The following is a 22,172-nucleotide window of genomic DNA, read 5'->3' on the forward strand; positions in this document are numbered from 1 at the left end:
CCTGCTTGCATGTGTGTATATGGGGGCATGGCAGGGGGAGCATATGAGTATGTGCGAATGGCTGTGGGTAAGTGTGTGTATTGAAATTGTTCTTATAACTGGCTTCAGTCTTGGAAACCTCCATGAATTTTCAACCCTTTCTGGCTTCCTTATTCTTAAAAAATATCAAATTAAATAACTCAAAATTTATCTTCAAATTTTCCTTGTTATAATGTTTTCTCCAGCTTCAGGTAACAGAGGAGATTTCATTTTGTTCCCGATCAACATTGTGGTTATTGATTCCTTCTGTCTTACCCTGCAGATCTCATACTGATGCACATCAGTAGATACTTCCAGGCTTATTTCAAATAGCACTGGGAAGCTGCAGGCGCCCAACAACTCTAGGGATGTTAGGCTTTCCTGGGCCCCTCTCCCCTGACCTGTTACTGTCAAGCAAGAGAACTTGTGCCACCAGATCAGGACATGCTGAGAATGCTTGCTGGGCAGACTGGGGTGATGCCTCACACCTACTCGATCCTGTGGAGTGCAAGGGCAAAGACACTCCCCAGAAGACGCTGCTTACTTGCTCTGCACCCCTCCCCTACTTGCTATAAGTTCCCCCTGAATTAAGTCAAGAGACAGAGAATGAATATATGGACACTCTGGTAGTAGTCACGGCGTAATTTCATATTTGTTGGATCTAATAACAAAGTTTGTGTTTATGTCTTGCTATTCATTTCATTTTTTCAAAGAAACCTGTTTCTCTTATAGTATCATGAAGTATTATTGGTTCATGACTAATTCGACAATTCCTGGCCCTTCACTGCATATGAGAAGGTCTGTTTAAATAGTACCCTATCAAAACTGAAAATGCCAGAATGGGTTGGTAATGATGAGAGGAGAATGGGGTAGGGGTGTGGGCCAATGAGATTTGGATGGGGCTAGGAGGTCAAGATTCCACCTAATGGAGGTGGATTCAAGTCAAGCTGGCTAAAATTCTCACCAGTCTATTAATGAGGCAGTCTGGGAAGTTTGAATCATTTGCACTGAAAATGATGAGAGAGAATATATTTGCGCTTATTTAGTAAATAGAAAATTCTAACTGTCCCTCATTACAGAGGGTGGAGCTCAGTTGTTTCAAACTAATCTCGTGGCTGCACCCCCATGGCCTAGAGGATCATGGAGGAGAGGAAGTTGGGGCTACAGCCTGTCTCTCTCCCTATCTGACCACCAAAAACTCCATGACTCAAGAGCTGTGAGACAGATGAGCAGCTCCCTTGGGACCCTCCCTTGAGCTTTCATCCCACCTTGCTGTGCTCTTCTCGTATAGATTTTCAGTTAATCATAAACACAAATAAACGATGATTTCCAGTCAGCACTTCCCACTCTTGGATTATATTATCTGTCTGTGATGCTGGTTTCTAACTACTCATTTACTTTTGTGATTTTTTTTTTAATGTGTGTATGTGTGTGTGTTCATGTCATATATGTGGAGGTCAGGAGTCAGCCTCTGGTATCATTCTTCAGGAGCTGTCCATCTTATTTGTTGAGACAGTCTCTCATTTTTCTGGAGTTCACTGGTTAGACTAGGCTATCTGGTCAGGGAACCCCAGGGTTTCACCTGTCTCTGCCCTCCCAGCATTAGGATTATAAGTAAGCTCCACCATACCTGGCTTTTTACTGGAGTTCTAGGGACTGAATTTAGGTCCTCATGCTTTCTTGGTAAGCACTTTACCGACTGAGCTATCTCTCCACCATTTGTGATGGTCTTTTTATCTGCAACTGTTGATCTCTACATCCAGTCATATGTCCTAGAAGAACAGGGACTGTGTCTATTTTGTTTACTTTTTAAATCTTCAGTGCCTGGAGCAATTTCTGGAACATAGTGGGTTCTCACTAAGCATTTCAGAAATGAGTGGCAAAAGCACGTTAGTTATGAAAGGTGTCTGTGCCCAAGGTCTGGGACTCACGGAAGGCCTGGCCCTCCCGTTCTGGTCAGGCTTTCTTTACTTTATGCCCTATGTGGATTCCCTTGCTCATTCCAGTCCTTCTGAATTGATGATGCCATTTTGCTTGATTGGTTTTGTTGTTCGTTCTATTTGCTGCCTCCCTTGGAGAGGGCCTCTGTGTCTAGTCGCTGGGCAAGCTCTGCTCTGTGGCTAGCCTGGTTCAGGCACTCAAGATAACTACACTCCAATCCCAGCAGCCTCTGGGCTTCTATGTGTTAGAAAGAGGGAAGGCTTCTATTCTTCGAAGTTCTGTCATACTGGGATGAGTGCCTCAGTTCTCCAATAGTGTATATTCTTGGGGGTGTTGGGTAGCACATCTTTACAGCTGGTTCCATGCCCTTTGGTGGACAGGCGCATCAGTAGCCAATGCTGAAGAAAGCTGTACGGTGGTCAAAAACTGGGACCTCGAACTCCTCCTCTCTCCCAGTCCTTCATTTCACTCTTTCATCTCTCCTCATGTGCTTTGCAAATAGAACATGTTTGGCAGGATCGATGCTGAAGAGGTGTAGAAACCAGCAATTCAGGGAAGCTGTGCTGAAAGGTACTTCTCCCAAAGGGGAAATCATTAACTCAGTCAACCAGAGTACTGTCTCATAGATTTATAGAAATGCTTCACTCTCATATCCAACAAACATGAGCATTTTCCGGGCAATTTTCTTATCTTGGGAAAAATGTATTATTGGTGTGAGATGGAGCAGCTGTTCTTTAAGAACGTTTACTTTTATGGCTTGGGATACCATTTACAATCGGAGAGTGTAGTTTTTCATGTATACATTTTCAGTCTCTTTGAAAAGAGACTTATATGCCTTATGTACATTCTGCTATATGGTAGTCATGTAAATTTCTTCAGTTTATCCATTGTATGCAGCTTCAAAACTTACTTAATTTTCCATGAAACGACCTTGACTCTTGGTAGTCCAAGAAGATAGTATTTCCTTGGAGAACATTCCCAAGTGAGAATCAAAGTGGACACCGGGAGCCTCAACTCCCGGTGTCCACATGTGTTGTACCGGGAGATGAGGCTCCTGGTGTCCACATGTGTTGTACCGGGAGATGAGGCTCCTGGTGTCCACATGTGTTGTACTGGGAGATGAGGCTCCTGGTGTCCACATGTGTTGTACCGGGAGATGAGGCTCCAGGTTTCCACATGTGTTATATTGGGAGATGAGGCTCCAGGTGTCCACATGTGTTGTATTGGGAGATGAGGCTCCTGGTGTCCACATGTGTTGTACCGGGAGATGAGGCTCCTGGTGTCCACATGTGTTGTACTGGGAGATGAGGCTCCTGGTGTCCACATGTGTTGTGCGGCTCCTTCCACTGAGGGCAGCACTGAGTCATTAAAAAAGGTTAAGAGGGTGCTTGGCAATGTGTGTCTCAGACTTCAATGCCTCAGACTTTGGCCCAGCACACAGACTCTTGAAAAGTAAAAATTCAAAGACCTTTGGAAATATTGAGCAATGCATTGAACAGAAAACTGGAATCATACCAATGCCTGACAACCACCTTCCTAACCACAAGGACACAGACAAGCATATTTGGATATTCTTCCTTGAAGAAACATTTTGTAGCCACAGAGGGGTGGTGAGGTTTTATGATTTGGGAGAGAAATATGATGTGAGGTGAGAAAGAACACAAGTCACATGACAGAAAAGGAGAAAACAAAATATTGGCAATACTGCATTCTTACATTACGGGTATTTTATCACTGTTATTTTATATTTGTATGTGAGTGTGTGTTTATGATGTGTGTGTGCTTACTATTGTGTGTGTGTGTATTTGTACATTTGCCTGTGTGAATGACGGATTGTGTGAGTGAGGGCTTGCATGTGTCACAATGTGGATATCAGAGAACAAAGTCTGAACAGTCTGTTCCCCTGAATTGCCTTCCACCTTGTTTGAAGCAGGATCTTTTTGTTGTTTTGTTGCTATCTGTGCAAGACTAGCTGGCCTTCAAGTTGCTGGGGAGTCTCCTGTCTCCACCTCCTACTGGGATTACAGACATGAGCACTACTGTGTCCAGATGTATGTAGGCTCTGGAGATTCAAATTCCCGTCCTGTCCTCATGCTGGCACAGAAAGTGCTTCAACCACAGAGCCATCTCCCCTGCCCAATTATGTGAAATTTTTATTGTGATTATTATTCTACTATTTTCATAATTTTCAACGATCATAAACTCTTTATAACTAAAAATGGTTGCATTAAAAGTCAAGGTGACCCAGCTACCACTTATCTTGCAGTTTTCTCCAGAGTACAGATTAGGCACCTCTCACCTGAAAAACATCCTTCTCCCCTGCCAGAGGTATCTGCCTTCTTTGTTGCATGACCCTGCTAGCATGTTGGAGGACCACCTATGCATATACCATGGTACAATTTGGCATTTGATATCATGGCTGTTAAAAATCAATGTGGAAACTAAGAGGCTGAAGCCCAAATCCTTCAAGGCTTTGGAGGGGCAACATCCTGTCAGTATTCGCTTCTTTCTTGCAGCCTGGAAGAAGGACTGGTTTGCCCCAAAAGTTCAAGGCAGATGGGAGATTCTGTCATCATTAACCAAGCTGCCCAGTAGAGGGATGGGGCTCCTCGCAGGCTTGGTTCTGCCTGTGTGAACCTGGCTGCTATGATCTGGGGATGCAGAGTCTCAGGCCAGAGACAAACATGGCCTTGGAGATATAGAGGGTATTAAAGCCATCCTGGCTTCTGTCCTCTAGCAGAGGTCCCATTACTAGAACAAGACTAACCAAACGATTCACTTCTTTTAAAACGAGGCTGAAAGTGGAGTGACATTTTACTGTATAGACTGACATCCACCAGCCATATTACCACAAGTGAGTCCTCAGAATGGATTAGATCTTAGAAGCTCCAGACAGGTAAGTGTTCTGAAGGTATCTAGGCTACTTTGGTTATGGCTTGATCATGAAGGTTTGTGTGTTAGAAACTTGGTCACTGATGTAACAGAACTGAAGGTGGTGGAAACTAAGAAGAAAGGCCTCATGGTCATGGTGCCAACACCCTCTGAAGGGATTAAAGGCTCTCTTGAGAGGCTAGGTTGGGTCTTGAGAGATCAAATCAGGGCTTGCAGGACTGGAACAGTGTATTAGCCACTTTTCTGTTGCTGTGATAGAAACACTGACCCAAGCAATTTATAGAAGGAAGAGTGTATTTGACCTTACGGTTCCAGGGGAATTACAGTCCGTCATGGCGGGGAGGCATGGTGGCTGGAGGTGGCTGGAGCAGGAGCAGCAGAAGCTAAGATCTCACATCATCATGCAGGCACAGGAAGCAAGAGAGTGACTGGAGATCCGGCAAGGCTTAAGAACTCTCTAAGCCCACCCCCAGTGACATGCTTCCTCCGGGATAGCCACACTTTCTAAAACCTCCCAAAACAGCGTCATCATCTGGGGACAAAATGTCCAAATACTTGTAGCCTGTGGGGGACATTTCCATTCACACCACCACAGTCAGTTATCAGGAGAGTGGGTTTTGGAAGGCAGTTTGCTCCCTTGTCCCTGTCATCCATAGGCTCTTTTTGCATGCTTCCATTTCCCTTTCAGCTCCCCGCCATGTTGTGATGCAGCACAAGGCCTTCACCAGGAGACAAGCTCACATGAGCACCCTGCTCTATCCAGCCCCAGATACTTGGGTATAACAGCACAAGAGCCTAAAGCAATGTAAGCTAAGACAGGCAGGGAGGAACCCTTCCTGTCGAGGCCTAGCTTGTCCTTTGGGCCAGGAAAACTCTGGTTATTATTCCCACTGCCTCACAGAATCTCTCTGGAAAGTTCTAGAAATTCTACTTCATTAAATTTTATATCAGAAGCCTCATAGAAAACTAATAGGAAACAACTTCTTCCAATATCTTCATCTACAACCTGAACTCCTGTCTCCTGTCTGTCATAAAGCAAGGTTTGTGGAGAAGAGTCAGTGTAAACAGATTCCTAGAAGGCACAACAATTAACTGAAAAGCTCTCCTGGAAATAGTCCTCCCCTTCCTTCCCACCACAGCCCCTTCCTCAGTCCCCAGGGCACCTAGCTAAGTTCACTCAGTTTTAGATCTCAGTTAGAGCGCCACCTTCTGTGAGAAGGCTTTCTGATGCTGAGCATGGAGCCAGGCACCCTTGATCTCTACTCTCACAGCTTGGGCTCTGTATTGAATAGCTGCCTGCCCTCACCTTGACATTCCAATTCATCCGTCTCATTATTGGCCAGGCATCAAACAAGCTCTGGGAATTTTTTTTTTTTTTTTTTTTTTTTTTTTTTTTTTTTTTTGAGCTTTGAGAGCTTCCTAATTGAGCCAGAACTAAGGTATGGCACGGTAGTATCAGTGTCCTACCTCCTGAAATTTGTGGCTTACACCACCCATCAATGCAAATTTAGGGTAGACCATGGCTAACCCATCCCTCCTTCTACCAAAATCCCAGAGAGGTGGATACAGGGAGAATGGAGCCATTCTGTCTACTTCTGAGATGAAGCCTATGGCCAGAAGAGGAAGGTGGCCTGATGTGTGGGTCGTATTCATTATTAATACAAGTCTGGTTGGTATGTAGACAGCATGGTGTCAAGGTTGGCTCAGCTATTTACCATTTGATCACTAGAGCAGGAAGGACACCACCAACCAATAAGCCCTTCGCTGGGTCTTTTGCACATGCCATCAGTGCACATGTCATCCATCTGGAGAAGGCATTAGCAGGAGACTCAGGCTCATTCCACCCTGAAACACCTGAGACTGAGATGTCAAATGACTCATTCAAGGTCACACAGTCAGCAAGCTGCTCTTGGCTGGACTTCCCAGATTACCATAGTAACTTCTGTTTATTCTCATTAATTTCCTTTACTGCTAGTATTAGTCTTGTCATTCCTATATACCAAGAACAGTTCTCTTTTTGACAACCTTTGGGTAAGTACTTTTAATAGCTTCATTTTGCAAAACCATACTCAAGGGCTCAGAGAGGCTAAGTAACTTGTCCAGTGTTTTGAGCTAAGGTGTGGTTGTTCCTGGACTTGAACCCAGGTCTTTTTTAACTTTAGAGCTTATACTCTGCAGCTCTACACCTGCTGATTTCATGTAGGGTGATATTCTGTGGACTGTTGACATTGCGAAGAACAGTCAAGGCAAGCCACAGTCTGCTGAATGTTTGACTCAGAGCAAAGCCAGGCCCATGAACAGATAAAGTAGGACACAGTGACTCTGACCAGGGGACCTGATTCTAGTCATGGTCGCCCTCTCAGCATCTCACGTGTGTGTTGGTGGGAAAGCCCTTTTCCCTTTGTGGTTCCCAAGAGGCCATCTAAGAAGGATCAGAGATGGATGTCCCTGTTACCCTGAATGAAGACAGGTCCCACCATCTTGCAAGCCATGGCCTTCTCTCAAGGCTGCCTTGTGTGGTTATATGATGAAAGGGTCTAAGTGTAGAGTCTTCCTCTACACAGCTCCCTTGTAGTGTCCCACATTTGCTTTGGAAACATCAGTGACTAGGCAGGGCTCAGTGTCTATTCACATTTTGAACTGACTGGATATTATAAGCTGTGTGGTAAATCTTAATCTCGGTGTCCTCGTCTATAAGGTGGGAACATAGTAGCTTTCAGGATGCAGTGAAAAGCACATGAGCCCTTAGATGGCACTTGGATAATGACAGACAGCAGTGACTATGAATATGATCATTAAGCATGATCATTAAGGGCTGAATCCACCCCTCCCACCATGGCTGAGATTATTAGATCCAAAAAAAACCTCCAAGGCCTGTTTCTTCCAGACAGGCGAACCAAATGGAAGCAGGCTTGAGCAAGGGTGCTTTGATGTAGCAGGTCTTTAAGCACATTGGGACACCACAGAGTAGGTAAATCAGCATCCTGCACAGAGCCATTTGTAGCACCTTAATGATCGGCTATGTCAGGGATGTCAAAACAGGTCGTTATTCACAGCACAGTACCCCTTGAGGTCTGCTGCCAGGAGCAAGCTGCTCGCCTGGCAGCACTGAACAAGCCCAAAGCTCAGGGTCACCCCGCAGCAGCCAGTGGAGCTCCCCTCTCAATGATGGCTTTGCTAGTTATTTGGGATGAAATGACCCATTGTGATTTTAAACATCAGAGCAAAGGGAGCTAAAATAAAAGAGCCGCTGTTCGCTGAGCCCACGGAGTGGTTCTGTGCAAGGTCTTGTCTGGCTAGTCACTGAGGAGGCACTTTTCTCAGTTTACATTTAGGGAAGCTAAAGCTAAATAGGCGTAAGTTTCCCAGTTCAGAGTGAGTGATAGCTAAGCTGGGGCTGGAACCTGGGTTCTCCCCTCCCCAGGACTGTGCTGTTTCTGCCCTACCCCCAGTCTTATGAACCAACAGTAAGTTAGCATGATGCTCAATCCACATAGTCTTAGTCCGTTTTATGGATTTAAATGTTGCACACGTATGTCCATTTGTAGGGCAGCACTTATTTTCCCACTTTTTTTAATCATAGCAATATTTGCACAGTGTTTTAAATTTTGTGAATGTTTTCAGCACTGGAATCTCTTTTGGTCCTAATAACCTACAAAAGAGTTTGGCCAAGAATTATGATTCACAGTGTACTGTTGAGGGAACCAAAGCACGGCCAGAGAAATGGCCTGTGGCCAGATGAGACTGGAGCTGAATTTTGATTCCAGTTCTTCAGGCTCCACACCAAGCCCCATAATCAGTGACTCATGCTTGACCCCTGTACCCCTCCACTTTGCAGAGCCCCAGAGCTTTCTCCATGTGGGGATTAGGGTGCATTCGTGTTGCTTGGGAAAGAGAAGAAAGGGAACGGAATCCAAAGAAGGCACAGAAGCTGAAGGTTGGAGAGAGTGGAGAGTAGAGACACAAGGACAGAGGTTATGGGCCAAGAGGGGATGCTGAAAGGGGCAGGGAACCTGAGGGTGGAGCAGACAGAGATCAAGGCTAGAGGAAGAAGGAACTGGGTCCCTGGAGATGAACCTTGAAAAAGGCAGGTACTGCCCTGTTGGGAGATCTCTGTTATGCAAAGTCAAAGCCCCTTCACACCAGACAGCTCATGCAGCTCGGGTTATGTGCTGCGGGTTCCTTTCATAGCGGGGTGTCTTCCTGGCATCTTCCCTGTCTCTCCTTTTGAAGTGTCCGCCACCAATGCCATAACATAAACATGGCCTTTAGCTCTGAAAGGTACCATGCCTTCCTGTAATTTTCCTAGCAGACGACTGTCTGGCAGAAATCCACTTCCACATGTAAATAGAATGTTTCACAAAGCATCTAACAGCCAAAGCTTTTACCACTACCCCCATGGTATAAAATATCTTAGCCTTCTCTTAATATTGGGATTTTGGGTCAGAGACTGGGTCCCAGAGATTGGGTCCCAGAGAGAATAAAGCTGTAAACACAGACTAAGGTGAGCCTTGAGTCTTGTGTACGGGCGACCTGATTCCCCCGGAGGGCAGCACCTTTCGTTACCGACCCACAGACACCAGCTTTCGCCATCTCTGTACTCCTTCCCTGCATAGCTCAGTGGCCAGGAGCCTCACATCCTGAGGAAGGGTACACGGGTGAAATAGAGACGGGATTCCGGCTGGACATTGCTCCAGTAGCAGAGTAAGCTCCCAGCGCCAGAGAAGTTGTGACAGCCACCAGCTGTCACCAGCACCAGAGACACGGCCGAGCCGCCGGGAAAGCCTGCAGGGCGCCCGCCGCTTCTGGAGCCGCAGCTTCCCAGAGAAGTAGGCGGATCCGCCTTGCCACTCCTGGAGCCGCTGCTCCCCAGAGCAGTCTGCGGACCCGCAGGGAGTGAGCGCACCCTGTGCCCAGAGAGAGCGCAGTCGCCCATACTGCCCTGCTGAATGGAAAGGTAGATAGGGTAATTGTCAAGCTGAGTTTTCTTTGAAGGGAAGGTGACACCTTGCTGCTTCAAGCCTCTTCGTGACTGAAGCTTAATATCCAAGTCCCAGGCTCACCTTGCTCTGTCCCCTGAGATAATCAGAGGCAACTTTGGGTTCAGGCAGAGTATCTGAGAGAAGGCAATCTGCAAGCATGGGTTTGCTTTACAATGAGTTGCCAAAGCGGCCTCAAGAAGGAAAAGTGGGTGAGGCAGAAATGAGCAAGCTCTGCTGTGGTGGGCACCTCTTCCGTCCTTGGCTTTTAATAGCTGTGAGGTTGGGGTAGGTCACTTAGCCTCCCGTTTACCTATTTTCCTATCTTTAAAATGGGGTAGAATTGCCTGTGTCATAGGGTTGTCCCCTGTGTGGTGATGCTAAGCTGACTTATTTACACTCCTTTGCTCTCTCCAAATATGGGAACTGATGTCCTGGCTTTTCTGGACTGTGCTGGATAATCCAGTCAACCAGTTCTTCCAAGGTGACAATGAACGACAATAGCTTCATGCAAGGGTCAAAACTTTTTCTGCAAGAGTCACAAAGCAAATATTGAGACTTTTCGGGATATGTGACCTCTGTCATAAGCCCTGCTGTTACAGGGCAGCCATGGACAATTTGCAAGAAGTGTGGCTGGGTCCCAGTGAAACTTCACAGCACCAAGACTTGAATCTCTTATAATGCTCATGTGCTATGAAATCTTCTAACTTTTTCTAACCATTTAAAATACTTAAAATACATTATCTTAGCTCATAGTTGTAGAAAAACAAGTGGTTTACTAGATTTACCTATGGGCTACACTTTGCCGAACGCTGGTTTAACCCATTCTTGCTATAGAAGCTATTTGCATATTAAGAGGGGATTATTCCTTTTAAAGATAGTTGGTAGTGCTATTGTGGCATCTCAGACACCCAGCAGGATGGTGAAGCAGCAACGAGAGCACTCCTTTAATCCATCTTTCTGGCAGAGCCCTGAGCATCAGCTTACAAAAGGTACAACATCATCACCCACTCCCCTTGTAGACGGAGCTCCACCTTCACAGCCCTTAGCAACTCTGTTTCCTAAGCAAATCTGTGCATCTTACTGGGCTCAACACCCATTATTTGAAATCAGTGCCTTTCACATAATGAAAGCTAAGCCAGCTCTTCTGTTTCCTCAATCAGTATTAATTTGAGTTTTGGAGGGGGCAAGGATGAAGTCGGTTGGACCCTGAGCTGCACTGTCTTTGACAAGGTGACTGCAGGAGGTTGGATACACATTGACAAGTTATAGTAGGAGCCTTCTCTGCCCCAGGAACACCTGACTGCTAACTTTGTCTCCTTGCTTATGGAGCCTCAGGATATTTGCCTACAAATCTAATCTCCTTTTCTTCCAAGTACTTTAAATTGGTTTTAGAATAAACACTTGGCTTTAGCAAAGTACACTCAGGAATAATCATTCTTTCCAGCTGGCCCCTCTGTACTCTATCTCCACCTTCCTATTATCTATGTGGGTGACCAAGGAATTCTTCTTCTCTAAGGCGCTGCAAATCTCATGGAGGAAGTAAAGTTTCTGGGCTTTTCCCTGTCCTCAGAATGACAAGTCCTTCCCCCTTGATCTGGTCCCGTTTGGTCAGTCCAGTCTTCTTCCGTTGTGTCTGACCATATGTGATCCCTCCTACTTCCATAACACCTGATAGGGAAACACCCTTCTCTTCTGTGCTTAAAGCCACCCATCAATCTAGATATGAGCCAGGGGCCCCAGTGTCTCATTTTTGCTCCTTGCCTTCATCATCAGTTCTGCCATCATCTCCTCTGTTAGGGGCTGTGATAGGTCACATCTAGATCAGGTCTCTGTGCATCCAGCCTCAGCATGCAGAGGACCTTTTAAACAAGGGAACTGTCCAGCAGCCAGGGAGATACTCATTCTAAGAACATTTCCTGCCCTGTAATGTGTATATGAGCTTTAGTTCTATCTCATGACGCAAGTAACTTAGGGAGAATTCAAACCAACCAGCAGCTTTTCTACAGCTAGCTTGTCAACACAAGTAGATGTGTAGAATATGTGCAGACACATTCTAATGGCTTCATTGATATCTTCTGCGTGACCCTCTTATTCAAAGTGAAGTTTACGTACCTGTAGAACCCAGACCTACCCCTGTCTTATTGTCTGGATCTGCATTTTATCCAGGCCCTTGACTGATGTGTGGTGACATTTGGGTTTGAGAGCACTCCCTTAAGATGATGCCCTTCCTTGAGAAGGGCTGGTTGGTGAAACAGTGGAAATTAGAGGTGATTTGATGCCTCTACAGAATCATTCAAAGCCCAGAGAACAGGGGGATGTGTTCAACCACGTGGGGGCATCTCCCTCTATTTTTCTTTCTTTTTTGTTGTTTTGTTTATTGTTTTTTGTTTTCTGTTTTGTTTTTCTGAGACAAGGTCTCCCTTCATAGTGCTAAATAGCAAATATCCCTAAAAGAGAAATGTGATCAAGAAAATAGTCATCTCTGGCCTGGTAGAACCTTAACTTTCTGTTTTTCTGGTCATAATCACCTGGTCATAGAACCACCCCTGGGAAGGCAGGCTCACCTTAAGTCATGGTAGAGATGGGCAGGATACCTAGTGTGTTAGTGAGATGGAGAGCTTTTCCTGTTAGGGGTCCCACCCCCAGCGCAGAGCTTCTGGACTGTGTGGCTCCCCATAGTTTTTCAGAAAAGCAGAACCTCTCCTTTTCTTCTTGGTTTCTTTTCCAGTCACACGTTCTCTAATGCTCTGGGCTGTCCCAACATCTTGTGTTTCTTAACTTTTTCCCTAAAGCTCCCTTCCCCACCTGACCATGTGGCTGCTAGTCTGCCAGGTGTCTGACCTCCAGGTCAGCTCTAAGCCAGCATCACTTTATGGCTTTTATTCCTTCTTCCCTCCATTCTTCTCCTAAGGGCTGCTGCTGAGATTTACAGCTTGCTTGTTCCAGGATTTTTCTTTGAATTTGAATAAAACTGTCCTAAAGCATCAATTTGAGTCCATTCTTAAATTCTTTTATAAAGGAGACTAAGAACTCTGAAAAGGGACCCTGTATCAGTGGGCCCGGTTAGCCTGGCACTCACTATGTAGACCAGGCTGGCCTCTAGCCCACAGAGATCACCTGCCTCGGCCTTCCCACTCCTGGGATCAAAGGCCAGTGCCACCTTGCCCAGCTGCCTTTCTTTTACTCAATTAGGACACATCATCGAGAAGACGAGAGGGAAAGGTTTTGTTTGCATCCATAGAGAAACTCCTTAAGGGGAGCTGAGTGAACTGCTGGGTAAGGCATGCCTAGTTGCCTGGGGTCCTCTGCTCAGGTATGAGACAGCAGACAGAGGCAGCTTCACCAGGGCTGGATGGCTGATTCTTCAGTCTGGGGAACCCAGATCCACGTGTCTGGTTGTCTGGCCAGCAACAAGTCCAGGGAGGAAATGGTGAAGGGTCCCTGGGATGAAATAGTGGGGTTTGGGTCCCTCCTGGCAGGACCAGTAATGAGGATGTAACCTGACATGTCAGTGTTATGGAAGAGGATGCTGTTGCCTTGAGACACCAAGAATGATGAAGGACTGGGGTGTAAAAAGCATAAGCAAGGCCGGTTTTTCCAAATGACAACACAAAATTAAAATGAAGTAAGCGAAAGCCTCCTGACCAACAACTGAAATGATTTTCTTAAAGGTCAGATCAGAAACCCCATTTGAGGGGCCCGTGATGTCACATGGCTCAGCTCCATCTCCACTGGGCTCGCCGCTGTTACTGCTAACATCACCCTGACAGCCTCCCATTTGCTGTCTGAGTGCTCTCGCACCCAGGCCAGGCTGACAGAAGTTCCCCCAACAGCAAGACAGAGACACATATCAAGAAGACAGCAATCCAGAAACCTGGCAGGAGAGGCAGGACACTAGACTGCCTCCACCCTGTGGCTGGCTACTCACATGCCTCCACCCTGTGGCTGGCTACTCACATACCTCTTCACTGGTTCCTGATACATTCATTTATCTCCATGCCTGGACCTGCCCATAAGCAAACCATTTCTCAAATTACAGGACTAAACAAAGAGGTGGTTTATACTCCAAGACCACCTTCCTCCCTGACCAAATGAGAAAGGGAGCATAAAGTCTGCCAACCCCTGAAGAGTCAGAGGCCATTTTCAATGATTTAGCATTATCACCTAAGTGCCGCAGATAGATCAAAGCTCTCTCAAGAACAAAATAGATGTACATATTTGGCACCCTAGGTCCATGGTTTGGATGTGAAACCTTCCTCTTCTTGCTGTTAGCTGGAGCCCTGGTAGCCCCACTCCACCCAATGGTGAGTCAAGCCAGCAAGGTTTTAGTCTAGGTATAGGTGACAGACAGTTCAATGTCAGAAGCTGTGAGAAGTGTGGTTCTGACCTCAAGGAGCCTAATGGAAGACAAGACGAACCCACTGAGGAGACTAAAGCTTGAAAAGCACAGTCTGAGGAGACAACTTCTTGGCTAAGGTGAGAAAGGCAGCTGGCAACAGAGCCAGTGTCTTGTGCGCAGCTAGGTAAGGCCAGGGAGAGGGAATACGTGGCCGTGCATGTGGAAGGGTTATTATGATGGAAGTTGAGGGCCAGTGCTCTGGGCCATCACTGGAGTCTGGGAGCAGATTCCTTGTGCATTCTAGGGAGAAAGTGAAGGCTCCACCTATGAGCAGGGCCCCTTACTCAGCAGCAGCAGCTCACTTGGAGAAGCTGATTGCAGTGGAAGCTGGACAGAGTCCCGATTGGGAGTGCTGGAAAGGCAGGAGGCTACTGAACATGATGGATTGCTTTCAGTGTGTGGCAATCCCCTCCTGCCTGCAGAGAAATGACTTAGAACAGGTACAGGAATTCAAACTGCCAAATTCTGTTTACAGACTTGTGTTGCTGGTGAGAAGTGAGCTTGGGAGGGGCTTGTGTTCTACTGCAGAATTATAGGGAATTTCACTGAGCATGTACATGTGACTCCTCTCAGCCAGCGGTAGGGGCTTGAGGCTCACTGAGGTTCAAAGTCTCAGTCACCTACCTTCGCTACCCCTAACTTCTCCAATCACGTTTCCTACATCTCCCAGTCATGACCTCTGCAAACCAGGCTACTCTTCTTCCCAAAACAGCTCCCCCCACCCCATTTCTGGGCTCTTCTGTCACATACAAAGTAGAGTATTCCCTCACGCCTGTTCCACGAGAAGAAAAGCCTTTCCACCTTTCACATTGAGGAGAGACCTGCCTTATCTGCAGGCATCAAAGAAACAGACCTGACTCACTGCAGGTTGTCATGCAAAAGCCAGGAGAAGGGGCCAGGCAAGCAGCAAGCAGCTCTTCCCTAGAGAAAGATACCCATTCAGCTAAGAGCCTGGACAAGAGAAGTTTCTCTCCATCTCTGGGGGCTGGAACATAATGGCAAAAATGCACTGTGACCACTGCTGTACACAACAGACAGCCTAGAGGGCTCAGCTATGACCTGAAAGTCTGCTGGAGTGGTGGCTGGGAGAGGGACTTGATACTTACCTGCAGGGACGAGCTGAAGGGAGAGGCTCTCAAAGAAGAATTCATGTCAGTACCACCACAGGCCCTCCAGCTTAGGCATGGAGCCGCTGGGAAGCAGCTGATTCTGATGTTGTTACACATGGGAAAATCACTTTGCCTGACATGATGAACTGAAGCTGGGAACTGCTCCCTCCCTCTTTCCTTTGTTCCAGGAAAGATGTAGCTTTTTAAAGCAAGATCTCATGGCCCTTTCATTAATCCTCTTAACACTGTGAGGACCTGCATAGTGCATAGGCAGGAGCCCTGGAGACACAGCAGGCAACTTGCGCCCCACCCCCACTCCCACTCACGGTCTGGCATTGTCCAGAGCACTGCTCACTGCAGGGTAGGTGCTCACTACACCCTTCACACACAGAATTAATCAGGGTGACCACTTTTTCTTTGCACACAATGCTAAATTTATGTAGATTCAACAAGTACAAACTCTGGAAAGAAATTACATTTAAATACAGGTGTGAACACGTACTCCCAAATCTGTAGGTGCTTCATTTGTCAAAAACAAAAACCACTGGAATCATTGTTCAGATAAGACCTTATGCTCTGTGTTTCACACTTACAAATCCAATTGTGAGCATGTCCCATGCTTAGAAAATGTCCTTTCTGGGCCTTCTTTTGAAAGGCCAGGTTTTCGCTGGTAATATTTACAAGTTAAAACAGAATGACTTCTTGAGTGGCATTCATTCATTCATTCATTCATTCAATGGTTATTTCTTGAGCACTTCCCATTAGAGTCAGGCACTGTGATAAGCCTGAGAAGTGGAGTAACAAACGAGGCAGAATACTGTTTCCCAGGTCCTAGTGAATTATACCCACCAGCTCACAGGCTCCTGAAGTTGGGAAAACAGTTTCCTACTCCAGCTTGGCTTGTTCTTTCCTCTTGTCTTTTCTTCCTTTCATTCATCTTATTATTTATTTATTTATTTATTTATTTATTTAGAGACAGAGTTTTGCTATATAGCCCAGGTTGGCTTCAAATTCACAATCCCCCTGCCTCAGCTTCTTGAGTGCATGTGCCACCATGCCTGGTCAGCATAACCCTCTTTCCTTATGGCTTGTTTCTGAACAGGCTAAACCTGGGCCACTCTACCTTGTTCTTTTTCTTTCATATCTTGCTTGTGGCTCTTCTCCTTAGCATTTCATATTCTCTTCTTTGTTCAAATTCACACAGTTCTGGCTCTCTCAGAGGTGAGTGCCTGAGTTCCCAGCTCTTTTGTCTAAGTTTAGGGAGATCAGGCTGTGCGGGGGAGGAGCTCCTGGAGAGCTGCCTTCTGAGCAGAGTGATTCTAGGTAACATCTCAGGCACAGGTATCTTTGCCATATGACTGAACAGTCTGGCCCTGCTGGATTGCATTTAGAATGAATGGTAGACTAAAGGACCTATAGGGTGGCCTGGCATCAGTGTGCTTAATATGGGTATGAGTGACTGAGTGGGAGAAAAAGAATAATGTGGCCAGAAGCTTAAAGACATATCATGAAAAGGTAGTAGCAAAAGTACAAGAGAGGTGACCCCACAAAGCACAATGAGTTATGAGGACTGAGCAATATCATCATAAACACGTCCAGAAGAGACACGGCAGTCAGCACCCAACCTGAGACACAGAGATGGCACTACCATCCCTACCTGTCCACCAGACCCACTGATGTCACGGAGCTGTTACTATTAATACACAAACCACTCAATTTGCCACAAGAGCCATCTATGCTGTGGCGCCTGCCTTCCTTACACCCCCTTCGGTCCATGACTGACCTTATCACATAGGGGTGATGAGCATCTTCTCGGTCTTTGCTTCTTAAAAGATCTAAACTGACACAAAATCTACCTCCCTGACAACCATTTCTTCTCTCTTCCTGAGTCACTCTTTTAGAAAGCCCCTCACGCGGAGGCTGGATTCAGCCCTCTCACCTGTGTGTATACATGCTGTGTGTGAGTAGAAGGGATGTGACTACCTTCCCTAGGTGCTGAGCAGTGATGCAAAACTTGGAGCACATCAGTCAGGCTCAGCACTTTCGGGTTAGGGAAACAGACTGGCAGTTTTTCGCAAGTTCTGTGAGATAATTACTATTGATTCAAAAATGTCATGAGATTTGTGCAAGGGAGCATTGTGGTTAGACAATTTCTCTCTGACATTCTCAACTGTAAAATGGGAATATTCTATCAGGAAATAGTGAGAATAAACAAACTATTTCTTTCGAGAAAAATGACTGTACTTTAAAACTTCCTTTAGACAGGTGCTGTGAGATTTGTGGACACACCCAGCACCCTTGGTGGTCCGGGTCAAATTGCCTTCACATTGCAGAACTGATAAAACCCGACCCACCTTGCCAGCCAGGCTTGCACACTGGCTTTACATCCACCTGCACCAGGGTGTCGTGAGCCGCAGGCTTCTGTCCACAGTCATAGGCGGTCACCAGAATCTCATACTGGTGTTGCTTGTCGTAACTGAGCTTCTCAGTGTTTCTGATGTTGCCTAAGGAAAAGGGAGGCGCAAAATAATTTCAGGTCAAGTGAATTGGACTAACTTATTCAAAAGCTCGTCTCCTTCCCTCACTCTTCAGGGGAATGGAATGACCCTTTTCTCTACCTCTTTGTGAAAATAAGGGCAAGCAGGAGCGTGGCTCTCACCCATACCCTCCAAGCTCCCGTGGTAGGTTCCTGGGACCACTGGCTGGGGCCATCTCCTTGCAATCTGGCTGCTAAGGAATTCTGGCAGTAATGGGTTGTCAGAAAACTCCCCCTAAAGTTCACACGTGTGTCTGTATATCTGGTGCAGGCCACAGATCACTTGTCTGCCATGAAGTTTCTGGGAAAGAGAATCCAGAAAAAGTCCTGGCACATATTTTTCAGCATCTGGGCTTGTTGCCAGCAAAGCTTACTGTCTCTTCTCACATTATTTTGCTACCAAATAGGAAGTAAAATCAATGAGAAAATGTGTGACCTCCTTGTGAAAGCTGTGTAGGATAACAGATTCCTTGCCCTGAGGAAGGAGACATTTTTCTCCTCCAAGAGACAAAACAGTGTTTTCAGAGCCATTTCTGTGTTTCTGCTCATAAAGAACTTAGTATTACGATCAGAAATAAATACTTGGTTATTAATGATCAAAATTTAAAGTGACTAGTTTTGATTGTATGCTATTTGGGTGCCAAAAAAAAATGAATAAACACCCTAAATTCAATACTTTAAGTTTTTAGTGCTTAAGACATTAACATCTTCATTTTCTGGGAGTAATTTCCTTCTCACCTACTCTCTCTCTCTCTCTCTCTCTCTCTCTCTCTCTCTCTCCCTCTCTCTCTCTTGGAACTCATTAAGTAGACCACACTGGCCTCAATCTCACAGAGATCTGCCCGCCTCTGCCTCCCAACTCCTGGAATTAAAGGCGTGCGCCCCACACCTGACTTCCTTTTGTCCTTTTGAGGAGGCATTGACAGAAAATAGGAACTCAAATGTTATTATCTTTTACCCAAAGTTAAATTAAGGAAACATAAATTATAAAATGAATCCACAACAACAATCAACAAACAGAATGGCTGATTCTAGTATATTTTTAAAGTATCTACTTCTAAAACTAAACAAAACTTACTCAAACCAGCTTTCTTCATTTCAGCCGGTAAATATTGTCACGTAGATTGGTGCAATGTACTAAGATATAAAATTCTTAGAAAATTACTATGTCAGACTTCGCTTTAAAGATTGGAAAAGCTGATTCATTGCACAATACCAGTGTGTCCAGATGGGGAGGCTGGTTAACGTCAGAGAGGAAATATAAAGGCACCCTGGACACTGGGGAACAGCTTATCTCACTTTGCTGTATATTGTGGACTAATTCCTTAAAATGTAATTGTGTCTACTGATGTGTGGCCTCAGTTTAACAAAGTCAGTCAAAAATCTATGAATGAAAATGGGTTTGCTGTATTGCTGGCCTGCTGTTTACTTTCCCCCAATTCTTTGTTTTACTCTGGCTCTGAAGGTCTGCACAGGTCTGGAATGGTTCATGGGAATTCGTAGCATGCCCCATGTATTCTGTTTGCGAACTTGCCAGTGGCTGTTCTCATCAGAGACAGGCGTTCTGCCAGGGAGGAGCCCCTTAAAATCACCACAAGATATTTTTCTACAGCATCAGATTGAATTTTGAAGGAAAGCCTTAACTTTCTCTTCTTTTAGAGCCAAATGACTACAGCAAATCACACCACTTAGAAGAGGAAGGCTCTGTGTTAACAATCTGTGTAACATTAAGCAGACAAAACACTATTGATTGTAGTAGAAAAATAAACACACAAAGTGAATCTTTGGCTCAATTTGTTGCAGCTCCACTTCTGGAACAGGTCTTAATGAAACTGTCTGGGAGACTAATTTCCTTTCTCCATCTCCACCAACTTCATGCATGTGAAAATGGGTTTCAAAGCATAGAATTGGAAGCATTGGGTCACAGATGATAGTATAATAATGTGATCCCTTGTGTGGAGAGGGTTGTTTGGGGATGAGGCATGCATTTAAAATGCTTTGAAAGTTCAAAAACGTCCTCAGTCTTTGTGTCTGTTGAAACTCTGTCTTTTATTCGCACATTTAGTAAGCTTTTCTACCTAGTGCCTTCTGGGGGAACTGGGCCACAGTAAACTCAAGTGAGCTGCAGCCCCTGGACCTGTTTGTCCAAGTCTGAAGGAAATAGCAGATAGCCCGTAAGGGCCAAATATCTTCATTATACTTGCTTTCTGAAATTGAATTTAAAGATGATGAATTACTTAGGCAGAGGAAAGGTAAGTGAGCAAGTTTAAAGCTTCAGGCAAGGAGAGTTCAGGCAACAAGCAGCTGTAACTGACTGCTAGAGAGATTAGCACCCAGACCACAGGAAAGGTGCTTTAAGGGAAGGACTCCACCCATCAAAGGCTAGGGCTTATAAAGATGCAAATGTTTGTGAAAGGAGAAAGCCTGAGCTGAGAGAATATCTAAGAAGGCTGCCTGATCATCCAAAGTAACTTCCCCAGGGTCAGCAAGTTCAAGCTGATATAGCTGTGCTCCAAGAAGGTCAGGTACGAGAACTTATTGATATATTATTTTAGCTGTAGTCATTCTTTTTAAAGATTTATTCATATTTATCTGTGTGTGTGTGTGTGTGTGTGTGTGTGTGTACATGTCAATACAGGTGCTCATGGAGCCCAGAAAGTTTTAAATCCGCTAGAGCTAGAGTTATATGCAGCTGTGAGATTTGAGACATGCTGGGAACTGAACTCCTGTCCTCTAGAACAGCAGCAAGCCTGCTGAGCCATCTCTCCTGAAGGAAAATCAGCCTAATATGGCTGAAGGAACTGACCATCTGCCCACCCTGCCCCTCACTGCAGGAGGGAGATACATCTATTTCAGAGCACATGGCCCCTAGAAAAAGACATCTGGTTTCCTATCAACCTTCTTCTAGATCTGGTTCCTTATCAAACCCCCTATCAGAACTCCACATCTCTTCTGCCCTGATCCCACGGGAGGAGCAGGACACCACAGGGCATGCCTCATCTTATGGGATTCTTGGTAGGCACCTGCCTTCTGGGATTCTAGGAAGGCATGATCCCTTTGCTGGGATTTTCAGGGTCCACCTATAAATCACAGGCCTCCCTCAACCCCCACGCCCCAACCTCCATACCCTAGGGAAGTTTAAATGCCCCTCATAGTTAATAAAGCTATCTGCATCTGTTGAAGGTCGGATTCCCTTTCCATTTCTTTATCGCATTGCCTTCGCATCCCAAATTCTAACATCTCCAGGCCCTAGCATTTTTGCAAGATAGGTCTAGTGGCTTTTGTTTGTCATTTTGTTAGAAATAAAAGCTGAAGTCCAAGGACCCCATCAATACTGCACCAAAAACAAACAAACAAACAAAATGCAAGGACAAAGTGAAAGGAACTCAGCAAGACAGATTTTACTTTTGTAAAAGGGTGACTTGCATGGTTAGTCAGATCCAGCAGGTACACACGGGACCCAGAAGCTTGGGGGGCTTTTATCCCTAATGCAAGGGAACTGTGTCTTTTCCCCATTGGCTGGGGTCTGACCTCACAGTCTTTTCCGGTTGGCTAATTTAAGAGGACTGACCTGAAGGAAGAAGAGCTCCTCCAATCCAGGCAATCGGGCCCAGGAGTGCATCAGGGCCTCCCTTAAATGAAAGTTTTACAGGGTGTGGTATGATCAAAAGACTGGAATTCTTTGTCACAAACCAAATTTCAAGTTTTTCAGAGTTTGAAAGGAAAGAGTAGTATCTATTGCTTCTTACAATTATCTCTTTCATTTTCAAAGAATGGCTTGGTTAAGTAAAGTTGTCTTTGTTAGCAGTATTTTTTAAATTTTTTTAAAATATTTTTTTGAATTTTTTTAGAAGAAGCATTTCAATACAGCTTTAACATAGTAACAGTTTCCAGAGCAAAGGTACATCTCTTTCAAAAGTGGCTATAAAATTTTTAGATTTGCTGTTGAATTAATAGTTATACAATATTGATCTCTATACTGAGACATAAAATTGAATGAGTTTTTAACCTTTAAAAAAGATCTCCATTTCATTTTAAAATATACTGTTTCTTACAGAAAGACTCATTGTTTTTGCTAATAACACTGAGATGTTGGCACATGCATCTCTAATCTGTATGTATCTGATTATTCCTAGTCATAATTGGTTGTACTTGGCAACTGTGTATGTCTATAAAGTCATTGTGTAGATTTCAGTGGTAATGTTTATCACCTCTACTAATTAACATGACGTAAATTTCCATGCTCCCTCCTCTTTTTAATTTGTTGATTTTTTTGTGTGTATCTCAGCTACATT

General features: G+C 45.2%; 1 protein-coding gene across 1 annotated transcript in view; it reads right to left on the bottom strand.

Moving 5' to 3' along the window:
• Clstn2 (calsyntenin 2) overlaps positions 1–22,172 on the bottom strand; it is a 646,127-nt gene that overhangs the window by 123,126 nt on the left and 500,829 nt on the right. The window contains exon 5 of the mRNA XM_029555749.1: positions 17,696–17,845. Coding sequence (XP_029411609.1) covers positions 17,696–17,845 — 150 coding nt within the window. The remainder of the gene's footprint in view (positions 1–17,695; positions 17,846–22,172) is intronic.

This window comes from Nannospalax galili, unplaced genomic scaffold (assembly GCF_000622305.1).
Source record: "Nannospalax galili isolate Female #2095 unplaced genomic scaffold, S.galili_v1.0 scaffold2886, whole genome shotgun sequence".
Taxonomy (NCBI): Eukaryota; Metazoa; Chordata; class Mammalia; order Rodentia; family Spalacidae; genus Nannospalax; species Nannospalax galili.